At 34.6% G+C, this 12,516-nt stretch overlaps 1 protein-coding gene and 1 long non-coding RNA gene across 5 annotated transcripts; one reads left to right on the plus strand and one right to left on the minus strand.

The window, feature by feature from the left end:
- The first annotated feature begins 70 nt into the window (after positions 1-70).
- Positions 71-12,469, plus strand: LOC149736273 (glioma pathogenesis-related protein 1-like). 4 transcript variants are annotated; one of them, XM_089877103.1, is made up of 10 exons: positions 71-958; positions 1,531-3,003; positions 4,604-4,713; positions 6,054-6,187; positions 6,258-6,393; positions 6,596-6,803; positions 7,375-7,577; positions 7,981-8,185; positions 8,911-10,315; positions 10,513-10,651. In XM_089877103.1, exons 4-9 carry the CDS (start codon positions 6,076-6,078, stop codon positions 9,202-9,204), a joined length of 1,158 nt encoding a protein of 385 aa, XP_089733229.1. In that variant the 5' UTR covers positions 71-958; positions 1,531-3,003; positions 4,604-4,713; positions 6,054-6,075; the 3' UTR covers positions 9,205-10,315; positions 10,513-10,651. The 4 variants fall into 4 exon arrangements, with proteins under 4 accessions (XP_089733229.1, XP_089733230.1, XP_089733231.1 ...); XM_089877104.1 differs by having other exon boundaries at positions 1,531-2,999; XM_089877105.1 differs by lacking the exons at positions 71-958; positions 1,531-3,003; positions 4,604-4,713 and adding an exon at positions 5,156-5,852.
- On the minus strand, positions 908-1,524 carry LOC149736274 (uncharacterized). The gene is made up of 2 exons (XR_016384954.1): positions 1,253-1,524; positions 908-1,114 (listed from the first exon to the last, which is right to left on the minus strand). It is a non-coding gene; the product is annotated as an uncharacterized LOC149736274 (long non-coding RNA).
- Positions 12,470-12,516: the final 47 nt, after the last annotated feature.

Raw genomic sequence — 12,516 nt, forward strand, 5'->3', positions numbered from 1 at the left:
TTTAGATATATATGTATATGTTTATATACAAGCGTTAGAGTTTTTTCACTAGTTTCGCACGTGTGGAAGATTGGAAGACCACGTGTTGACGTGTGCTAATGGTAAATGTAAATATAAATATCGAAAAGGTTTCCAGAACGACAGTTTAATGCAGACATTTATATCTACGCCACAGCGTACGTACTTGACAAAACGTACCAACAAGAACACGAACCAGCAACAGGCAAAGTAGCAATCTTACATTAGGAACTCGCGGGCATATGACGTCACGCCGGTGATTTTGAAGCAGTTTCGCTTAGTTTCGCATCACTGCTGGTTCGTGTTTTTGTCACAGAAATAAAAAAAGAGTAGAACGCGCCACTTCCCAAAACCGTGATATATTCTTTTTTCTATTCACGTGACCGCCAACTCCGTCCCCATTTTGCTTGGTCTCTATTGTAAAAGATAGGCGCACAGTGATTTTGGGAGGTTTTAGCTGTTTATTTTAAAAAATGGACTAACTATTCCAGTTTATTAGGCCAGTTTAGTTTTTGGTAGGTTCACGCTTACACTTTAGCGCTTGTTTAGAAAAATTAATTATTTTATAAATTTAATTAAAAACGTTCAAACAAACGGTTTGTTGGAAATATATATGTGTTTGGAAATAGTTATTTTTCCCTATAAACTTATATTAAGTCAAAAAACGAACAAAAACTACATAAAACGCCCTGGCTTCCATTGACTACAATAGTAAACGGGAACGAGTCGTGAAAAAGAGTGTACCATGCTCTCTCTCTTACCGACAATAAAGACGCGCGTTCTACTCTTTTTTATTGAGCACGGTAGTGGTCATATAGATCCCTTTTTTCGTCGAACAGTTGTTCTTGGCTTTGTTGTTGTTGTTGTTGAATGAAATTTATTTCGTCTCTTCGGTCACGATAACGAAGAACAAGAGAGTTGATAAAAAGCGAAAAGACGGGTAGTGTAACGGTCTATGAGAGGCGTGTCCTAGGTCGCCCCGACAGGTCACACGAGGGTTGTAGATTGACGAAAACGCGTACGTTGATTTGTTGTAAACGAATTTATTTTGTACGGGTACGCACGGTACGGTACGTATGTACGCACGCACGGTTTTCTAAAAATATATACACGATTAAATAATACACAGACACTTAAGTGATACATACACACTTAAATAGTACACACACACAGGGCGTACGGTTTACAAACTATCACACAAAATAATACGATATATAGAAAACATAGCACCTACCGAACAATTTTAGGACAAGATAGCAGGCACACACAGGGCCGCTCAGGGGTAACTATTCAAACAAGATGGATGTTGGCAGATATAAATACAACAGTACACTTGGACTGCGAGGTGATCGGAAAAGAAAGATAAAAAATGATTACCAGCAGCCAAAACGTGGCGTAATTGTGACGTCACATAACACATAAAATACACACGCATAAGAAATTAAAATTAGGGGACATAAACAAGCTGCTACAAAGCAAGAGCGAATTATGAAGCAAATTAAGACGTTACAGGTAGTAACGGTAAAACAACAGTTGTTAAAACACGCTTGTTGATAAAAAAGAAAGAAATAATGTTTTGGATAAAAGGCGTGACCGTTACACCCTACAGACGATACAATTTCAAAATTAAATAAATAACATTTAATTAAACATATTAAAGTTCTAATTGGAAGAAAAGTGTGCGTAAGGACACAACCCGTACAATGGGGGGAGTCGGCCTTAAAGAAGATTGATCCAAAGATTGGAACGTGATGGAAAAACAAAACCCCCCAAAAGAAATTCCACCAAAGTTTACAGTAAACAGTTTCGAGTGCACACTTATATAGAATTTAGAAACAAGTGCATTACATTAATACACATCACAGTATAAATAAACATTGGATTAAGAACTTAAAAAAAAAAAAAAAAAAGAACAAATAAATAAAAATAGTAATAAATAAGAAGCAAAAAGGAAAATGGGCAGCAAGTATAATGTCCAGTTAGTTGCAAATTGAGTTATGTTTATTGATTTTGAATATTAATCCTTAAGATGCCTGGAGCTCGAGTTCGTGAAGGGTTCCTTTTGATGTTGATTTGAACCTGCAATTTAGAGTGCTTGTGGGCAGTAAATTTGTTTAGGGTATGCTTAGGAGTTGAAAAGTTAGGAATACGATGGAAAAGATAAGAAAAGATATATAAGCAAGTATTGGAAAGAAGAGTGGATCAGCATAATTTAATAAATAAAAAAATTAAAATATGAACAAAAATGAGTAACATGCAGAATGTGTGGTATATAAGAATAGTAATGTGAGCTACGGAAACAGTAGCTTGATAGACAGAGTTCTATTAGGGCCTGCACAGGGGAAATTAGGAAAATAAACAAACAAAACACAAGTGTGCCAACGGCTTGCCAAGTAATAGTACTCATGTCGATGTTGAACACTGAAACAATGTGCATCAAAATGTGGTGGCAGTGAATGTAAGTGCTGTATCAATAAAGTAAGTCAGACCATGCAAAGTAGTAAAAGTCAGACCATGCAAAAAAGAATAAAAAATGAGAATTATCGTGTTTCACAGTGGTCAATTTAAAATAAATCAAAGTATAAAGTGCAACAATAGAAAAATAGTGGTAAATTACATCCTAGTTATTTATATAGGAAAAAAAAGTGGTTATTCATAGAAGAGAGGGTTATAGATTAAAAAAGAAAGGATGAAAGTGTGTGTTTGGCTAAAATGGTTTAAGTAGGGTAATATGGTAAGTGTATTAGTCAGTATTTAAGTTAGTGTTTGTAAACATATGGTGTTTGACAGCACAGACAAATTTTTTTAAGGTCGCCATTTTGCGGATTTCTATTGGTAATGAAGACCAAAGTTTAGGACCAATATATCTAATGGATTGTTGGGAGGTAGTCTTGGCACAATAGGGGATGGAGAATTTGGCTTGACTTCTAGTTATTCGTGTAATGTGTGATGGTTTATGGGAGATGGAATGAAGCAGAGCTGTAGGTAGTTTATAACTGTTACATTTGTACATTAGAGTGAGAATTTTCAGTTTATACATTTCCTGAATTGTAAGAAGGCCATGTTGTCTCATGATTTTAGTTGTGTTAACCCGTTTGTGTAGATTAAAGATCATTCGAATAAATTTGTTGCAAAGTATTTGAAGTTTAGCAATTAATTGATTGTTTCCATTACACCAAGTAGATATACAATATTTTATATGACTTAACATCATTGAATGGTAAAGTGTTAATAGGGATGGTCGGTTTAAATTGTTGCTGATAGGGCGTTGCTGATATTGTTGCTGATAGGGCGATTTTTTTCCGCACTTATCCTAATCCTAATTCTCAATTCTAGCATTTTCTTTAATCTCTTTATTGAAATCAAACCGTAATATATATTTATAATTTTTAGACTAAATTTTTAGATTTAAAACCGCACAATTAGCGTGTGTGCACCGAAGCGTAGACGAGTGCTTTTTTCTTATCGTTATCTTCCATATAAACACCGCGTCTCTCGTTTCTTTGCTCTTTTAGTTTACCGCTCGCGATAAATCATTATGCAGCCGCCACAATCTGAATAATATTAACTTCTAACGTTACCTATAATACTGCGTGATTACGGTTTATCCAAATTCACAAAAGCAAACGTCTTTAAGCGACGACAAGGTTAACTAGTGTAAGTTTACATGTTAACACATGGTACAGGAGTTGTACAAAGCGTATTTACACATATTCTTTACCAAACTTTCATTCCTTATACGTCTTAAGTTTAATGAGTTTTAATACACGACTAAATGCTTTCTATCTACTGCTCCACAGTCACCAATGGCGACTGAAACCCGCTTTGTTGGTTACTTTTGATTTGTTTTTGATCGATCTCAGTCGACCATTGTAGTGATAGGGGTAATTAATACTATGCTAATTAGTTTATAGTTATACCGTACTCATGCATTAGATCTGTGTGATCTCTTGTTTCTGTGGTTCTTGTGCTGATAACAAACACCAACCATAGATACAGTGATCGGCTTCGACGCGCGTTTTATCAAGTCGTGATATGATAATACTTTCGAATAATTATGTAACATTATTTTTCCGATTATAAATAAATGGGGGTCCGTAAAAAAAATTAAAAAGGTCTCGTTTGACAAAGTGTCCCATCTTCCCCCACCCTACTAAATGATTAAATTTGTTACAAATTTATTTCACGAATAGAATCTACAGGTTGTAATCAGTATAGGTTGTTGTTTTTTGCAAGGACATCAGTGCAAAGTATCCAAACTAAACGCTAAAATTGCCGCTCTTTGTACCAAAAAAATATTTTCCTTGCTATAAAGTAGGATGAGGAAAGATGGGACACCTGTTCATTTTACTTTTTTGTTCAATTTGGTATGAAACAAAGAACATTTAAAGAATTACAAAACCGTGTCCTTAAAACTCCTATAGACCTTGTTAATTGTTTAAAACACAATCGAGACACTTGGATAGTATGTGTTGCTAAGTTGTCCCATCTTCCCCACCCTACTGTATACTGGAATACCTCACGTCTTTTGTGTTTTATAACGATTGCACATCACTTCTCTGCTTATCGAAATTCGATTTTACAGGTTATTACTCGTGCGAAAAGGTAATCCTAATAATCTCATTTGCAACGTTCCCGCTTCAACAGCTAGTCTGTAAAACACGGACACCGTTTTAAGGGCATTTGTACTCAAAGGTAAATGTAAAAAGTATACAGTGCAATGGCGATTCGTGTTTGTATACATATTTATAAAAATAAAAGATTCTTTTTACAAACTATGACTTTTCGTGTATGCATTACTTGTTTGTATATGCCGTTTTAAACACATTGACTATACCAATTAAACATAGAATGCATTGTTGCGCTTTGAGGAAATTTCACAACTGTAGTTAGCTACTTAATTTACCAAAATGTAGTTTTATAAAAAAATAGGATTTGTTGCGCTCTCGGTTAAAAGAGCCTTAAAAAAACTGTAACATTTTGCAGTTCCATAAATATGTATTTTATTGCAATCAATGGGTTTGTGTTCTAGTTCAGATGCAAAAAAAACAAGTATTGCTGTTTTTTTATTTTTAAAACCAATAAAGACAGACATTAGCTTTACTGAAATGAACTTATAATCACTTTCCTGCGTTTACCGTGGAAATCTCGTTTGTCCTATTGATCGTTTGCACACTGCGAACAAATCCTTTTTCGTAACAACTTCCATTGCTTAGAAGAAGGTTTATGCAATTAAGACATGGCTACATGTGCTGCGTAAGGGGTATACGTGAAACGACTTTTAGCTGCAGATTTAAAATACCAACAGACAACATGTTATCAGTAAACAAAACAGTACAAGTGTTCGTGATAAAAAATATATATATACATGATAACCATCAGGGGCAAGGTTTTAAAGGCGTATATAACGTTTTTTTTAGTTCATAAAAGCTAAGGCGAATTGGCTTCTCCGATTATGTAATAAACACTTATTCTGCGTGTCATCTAGACGGTAACTTATAAAATATTCATTATAACATATACAGCAACTCAATCAAACATTTAAGATGTGGCTTGGCATACTTGTGTATGGTTTGTTGTATGGTTAATACGTACATTCCTATTGTAAACATTAAGTCAAATATACGGCGCAAGATAATCTCCACACAGAACAAACTTGAGGTTAAACAAATATTTTAAAGCGAGTATTATTTTAAAACCCTAATTATAAATAATTTGCAGCAAATTTAAATTTAATTCCAAACAAACCAGGCAAGCGACTTAGGTTGAGGTTGATTGCCTGATTAGAGTGAACATAATCATTAGAATTTGCTGCGACACAGACGGATCTTAAGGTAGATTCATAAAATTTTAAAAAGTTTCCTTAATTTTAGCCTCACTTAAAATCATTAGTTCATCGTGTTTAAGATTTTGTTTCAAAGCATTGGGATCTTTAAATGCACTGCATAATTTAACACGTGGCATCTATTACCCTTTTTCAAAATTATGGTTGATTTTTGGATGGCCCGTTGTGTAATCATTCCTCTGTATAACAGAAACGAAGGGGAAGACATCAGTATGAAGATAAACGATACACATTTGCATGAAGAAAACTGTGATAAAGTTGGACGCGAATTAAAAACATACTTTGCTGGGATTTTTCTTTTTGTGACTGTAATTGGAATAGTTGGTGAGTTCATTATTAAATTCCACGGCCAACATTGGTTTATAATTATGTTTTAATGATGATCATTTCGTAGGTAACGGAGTTTCAGTTGCAGTTCTTGTTAAAAATAATGGTCGAAAAAGCAAGATACTATCCAACGTATACCGACTTTACGTTATTGCATTAGCGTTTGCAGATAGCGGGGTTTTGATATTTAACGGTATTTTAAGGTGAGTTTATTTATAACTTTACACATATCACTTTTATTAAGAAACTCTAAATATATTTTAGACAATAACAACCTATATATATACACTTTTATTATCATTACTGTTTTTGCAGCATTGTCAAAACTTTAGATAAACTTTGCTCCTTTTTCCTCTGTATTGCAGTTGTAAAAATGTCAATTAAATAATACTATGTTTTTCATAGATACGTGATTATTTCATTGTTGTATGACCCACATAAACCCAACTGGGTGTATGAAGTTTACCTGTGTAGATGGCACAGACTGTTCATGCACGGCTCGCATAACTTTGCTGTTTGGCTTTTGGTGGTCATGACTTTTGACAGATTTTTGGCAGCTTGTCTGCCTTTTACATACAAACGGACAAACCACAGTATAAAAAAAGCAAAAATGGTAGGTAAATGTTAATACAGTAATGTGGTGGTTATTTTAAACCACAATAGAGCACTAATAAATAACACGTGCGTTACTGAACAATACAAAACATCATAATATAATTGTTTCTACGAGCGTATAGTGTTTCTAAGAGTTTTACCACCGGAGCTATCACGCTGCTGATTGGCAAAACGGTACTACGTACTTGCCTAATTTAAATAGGCTTGTTATATACTTTAATCAGTAAATCTCTTGAGATGTTAACGTTTTATTGGGATCTTTACCACCGTGAGCATTGGGTCGATTTTAGTTTTTCTACAACACACGTACAAATGACGTATAGGCTACATATGTCAACGGCGATAAACTTATGACTATTGTATAATTGCATTAATCTAACTATTGACATTTACTAAATTGGAAATTATTGATGCTCTTATAATCCAACAACCTTGTATTGGTTAGAACGTGGTTAGACGTTTAATCAATGGAAAATATGTTGTTATGCTATATACTTACCAGCATTGTACATTTACTGTTTAGTAAATTAGGGTATTATATAATATACACTATAATTAGACTTTTTTAGATTATAATAGCAGTTTGTGTACTTTCGTTCCTATTTGCGGCACCTTACCTACTTGCTGGTGGTGTTTTTGAATCGAAACATGGTGGTGGTCTCCACGTGGCTGAAATATTCATGAAACCGAGTGAGAATGAATCAAAAAACGTGATTTTTAGTAACGATGATCGATTACATGGCACATTGAACACCACTGATTCTCAGATGAAGTAAGTTATGAATAAATATTGATATATATTATGGTTCTCAGGTACTCTGTTGTGTTAGCCCTTAAAAGGCGCATACCAATGAAAAGTGGAAAAAGTGAAAGAAAAAAAAATAGGTTGGGAGAAGACAGGACACTTTTGGCACATAAAGTCTAAGTACCTAATCGTGTTTTAAATAATTAACAACGGTCTATAGGAGTCGTAAAAATACGATTTTATTATTCTTTCAATGTTCTTTGTTTACTACCAAACGGGATGAGAAAAGAGAATGAAAAGGTCTCGCACGTTCTTCAAGTTCAGTTATTAAATGTGAGGCTGTTCAAAATAAATATGTAGCTTCAACATCCCACAAAGAGTTCCACAACACTGAACGAATTTTATTTTATTCTCTATTTATTTATTTTAGGTTGGTATTCGGGTGTTCGTTGATGGCTCGGGTTTCTCCAGATACAGCATATCTCATAAACCTGATCCTGCACGTTTGCGTTGCTTTTTTGATCCCTTATGTTATCATCATACTTTTAAACGCGGCAATATTTCGAAAGTTAAATTGTCAACCCAATAGCTCGGTTATGGTGCGATCGCGCCGACGAATGAACAGAAAGATTACGGTTGGTATAATGTGATAAGTGTTCTGTGTTATTGAGCACGTTAGTGGTCATATAGATCCTTTTTAGTCGAACAGTTGTTCTTGTGGTTGTTGCTGTTTTTTTCGTGACTTTTTTCCGCACTCATCTCAATTCTTAATTCTAGCATTTTTCTTTATTCTATTGATTGAAATCAAATCATAATATATATTTATAATTTTTAGACTAAATTTTCAGATTTAAAACCGCACGATGAGCGATTATTTAACGATTACTTTCCTCATGCACTTTACATAGCGGAAACACTGTCTGGGAGTTTGGCGGAAAACGACGGCACGTGTTGTATCCACACAACGATTCACGAATGAATCAAACTATTAGCATTTAAGTGGGGACGCATTAAATGCACTACTCCTATACCGTATTATCATTAATCGTAATTGAAACATCATTTTTAATTCAACATCATATGATTAATATTAACTTTTAACATTACCTAATTACCTAATTACGGTTTGTCAAAGTTCACGAAAACAAACGTTTTTAGGGGCCACGACAACGGACCGTTGTTTATTGTTTAAAACACGATCAGGCTATTTGGATATTATGTGTTAAAGGTGTACCATCTTCCCCGACTCTACTATCTTATGCTAATTAGTTTAAAACGTGCTCATTCATTAGATCTGTGATCTCTTGTTAAACTGAGACGCGGTATCAAAGATATTTTTAAATTCCTTTAATTATTACAGGTGATGATGCTTTGTGTTAGTTCGACATTTATTCTGCTGTGGATTCCGCAAGCTGTAATTATGCTGACTCATGCTGACGCACATTCCCACAGTTGTGATGGAGACCAAATTTTGGAATATTTAGCTGCATTAGGCGGTATAACAAATTCAGCACTTAACTTTTTTCTTTATTGCGTCACAGTAAAACGATTCCGTTTCGAAGTACGAAAATTGGTGTTTTCTACCCGGACTTGCAAAACAACAACAACTAACGAACAAAAAGATTTGAATTCCATAAAACAAGATGGACTGTGAAATAACACATTTTTATTTTACGTAGTAGTTTCACCGCATTTTTATTGTTAACTTTAAAATCAGTAACACTGCTGTCTCTATAACATCAGTTCATTCTATACATTTTCACTTAAATGGCGGAAACATGCAAACTATATTGAATTAAAATGACACCAAACGTTTTACAATGATACAAAATCTTTATATTGCATTATTGACTTTCTGTTGAAAATCAAAACAACCAATCGATTTATTTAATCGTTTGTAACGTTTAAATGTTAGGTGAGGTTCAAAAGGTGACCGCTGCTATGTAGGTACCGCGGTTGCTTCCGAGACATCATGATTGACATTACAAACTTGGTAATCATCACTTTGTTTGGCACCTTTAAAACATCAAGTAGGAAATGTTGCGTTTCCGTTCAAACAATGTGGAGTGTATTGTTGCATTTCTCATGACGTAACCACCTATATTTGATTTTGTCTTGCGCTGTCTGATGTCTGCAATATGTTCTATTACATATCGTTTTATAGATATAGATTACGCTTAAATTCAGATGTTTAAGATTATAGAGTAAACGTACATAGCAAGAAATCAGGTGTATCCGTGTAGATCCTGATGCGAGCTTTATATTATATAACTTTAATGTCTGCAATATACGATAATGTTTTATCTGCACTAAATCAAAAAGGAAGCTGAATCCTTCAGTTTATTAGCTTGTAGAAGGTTCTTTCAAACGTATAAGCAGTATTCATTGTTAAATGTCGTTGCACACATCGAGTGTCGGCTGCAGACTTGCTTTGCACCCGGCCAATGTATGAACGATCATGTATTGTTCGTTACTACGCGGCAAATCTATTCACTTTTATATACGCCAATAAAAAGCATGCATGTGTTAAGCTCATTATACTTTACTATGACCTTTGCAAACTTTTTAAAAAACTCCACGCCATTGAAATATAACCTTATTAGCTTATAGTGTCTTTTGATGTGATGTCTTTACTTTGCTGTGTGATATGCTCTGTCACCATAGTTGTTGTGTGGCTACCTTCACTTTCATTAAGTACAGGATATTCGTTTATGGATGAAGATATAGCGCAGTTAGTCTTACTGCACAACAAGTATAGATCACAGGTATGAGTTTCGTAATAAATGGAGTTGTTGGTTGCGGGGTCTCTGGCCCTTTAGTTGGCCGATCGGGGCAGATTTAAACTTTGGGCCAGTTTGCATATATTTACATTGTCGACTGAGAATTGACGGTCTTGAACAATTTTGAATTTGTGGCTTTGAATTGTTACTGAACCTACTTTATAATCAGCATACACTTATAGATTACACCACCAGCAGTTGAAATGCGAATGATGACTTGGAATTCTGATTTATCAAAACTAGCGCAAGCTAAAGCTGAAGAATGTGTTTATTCGCACGGAGTACGAGTGCACCACCCTAAGCTCGGGGAATTAGGAGAAAATATTTACGTAACAGACGGAAGTTATCCAAGTAAGAATATCAATATAGTACTGTGAGGTGAACTGGGATACCGTTAGCAGCTAAATCCTACATTCCCTGATTTTGTTTTTAACAATTAACTTCGCTATTTAAAAGTCGCTACGGTTATATAACTCTTTAATTATTCTTTGTTTACTACTAAATGAACGAATGAAATCTTATTTCGTCTCTTCGGTTACGATATAACGAAGAACATTTATTTACATTGCTTTTTGTTGCAAAGGGACCAGGTATTTTCAAAGAGCCGTGTTCAAATGGAACGCAGAAGTTCACTTTTATAATTTGGCAACGAACATATGCGAAACGGGGGAGAAATGTGGTCACTACACACAGGTACATAAGCAAATGCATGATAACTTAGTGGCCCAGGGGTAAGGAAGAGGTGGCCTGTATATGTAATATACGGTAGGGTGGGGAGAGATGGAACACCTTTTACCTCAATTTTCTTGCCCCATTTAGTAGCAGACAAAGAACATTCAAAGAAACATAAAACTATATTTTGACGACTCATAATAGACCGTTGTTAATTGTTTTAACTTTAAAACAAGATCAGGATGTTTGAGTGGTATGTGCTAAAGCTGTCCTATCTCTCTCCACCCTACTATACGTTATATTTGCTTATAGCTTGCATGGTCATCGACATACATGGTTGGCTGTGGGCTAAAGTTCTGTTCCGGACCTGTTTCTACCCCAAATGGTGATCTTATAAACGCTACTTTGATATTTTGTGAGTATTACCCATCAGGTAACAAGCAAGCTGGCTTCCTGTTTAATACGAAACCCGCACCCCCATACACCACAGGCGCACCATGCAGGTAAACATTTTAAACATATAACACATAAACATATTAAGTATAGCGTATGCATCCGAGTTCAATCTTGGTCCTAAAGAATTTATTAGGTCAATAAAACAAAAGCATGAGTTTTAGCGCCAGTTTTTTTGGTTAAACCGTAAAGTGGTTACATGTTGTATTTTTTCTAAATATATCCGACACAAACGAAGTTTCAACGCTGGCCAAACTTTAATTTTTTCACTTTTGTTTATCGGGGATTTATTTTATTGAGCAGCTCATGTCCCGAAGATGTTCCTATATGTGAAAGTAATTTATGCTGCACCCCCAACGAACAGATTCTGTTTAATAAATACAAAGAATTACTCAAAGCTGTGTCAAGTGTTTCTCCTGAACCAACCAATAATACAACAACGCATACTCACCTAATAACAAGCACTTTCAAAGACAATACGAAAGAGCCGGAAAAAACAGGCATCACATTTAAAGACAATATGCAAGTGACAGAAATAAAGCAAGAAAAAACAAAGTTTGTTGAGGGGGCTACGACGATGCAATCAACTACTAGTGGTTGTTCAAGCGTTCTAACATTGGGTAATACAGTATGGTGTACAACGTTAGCATTTGGCTTACTCGTAGAATATCTAAAAATTGTCAATCTTTTTATGTTTTGTTAATTAGTTTTGTTATTCACGTAATGATGTACCATAGTTTGCAATAGAAAAAATGTATTATTCGAGTTTAGCTACATAGATGTGAGCGATTTGTAAATAATACATTGCAATCATGAAATTGCATTATAGATTTAATCTATAAGAATATTATATGTTGCTATACTTTATGCTGAAAAATATTTAATCCATTGCTAAATACGGCATTCCAAAAACTATCGTATACCCTTTCTTGTATTATAAGTAATTGACAAACAAATAAAACTCGATAAATGGAAAGTGGTAACTTTAAGAAAGTACAAGAAAATGAAACATCATCAATCAGTCATGTGTTAAATATTAACCAACAGGAGAACGGCTAAAT

The sequence above is a fragment of the Ciona robusta genome, chromosome 4, assembly GCF_009617815.1.
Source record: "Ciona robusta chromosome 4, ASM961781v2".
Classification (NCBI taxonomy): domain Eukaryota; kingdom Metazoa; phylum Chordata; class Ascidiacea; order Phlebobranchia; family Cionidae; genus Ciona; species Ciona robusta.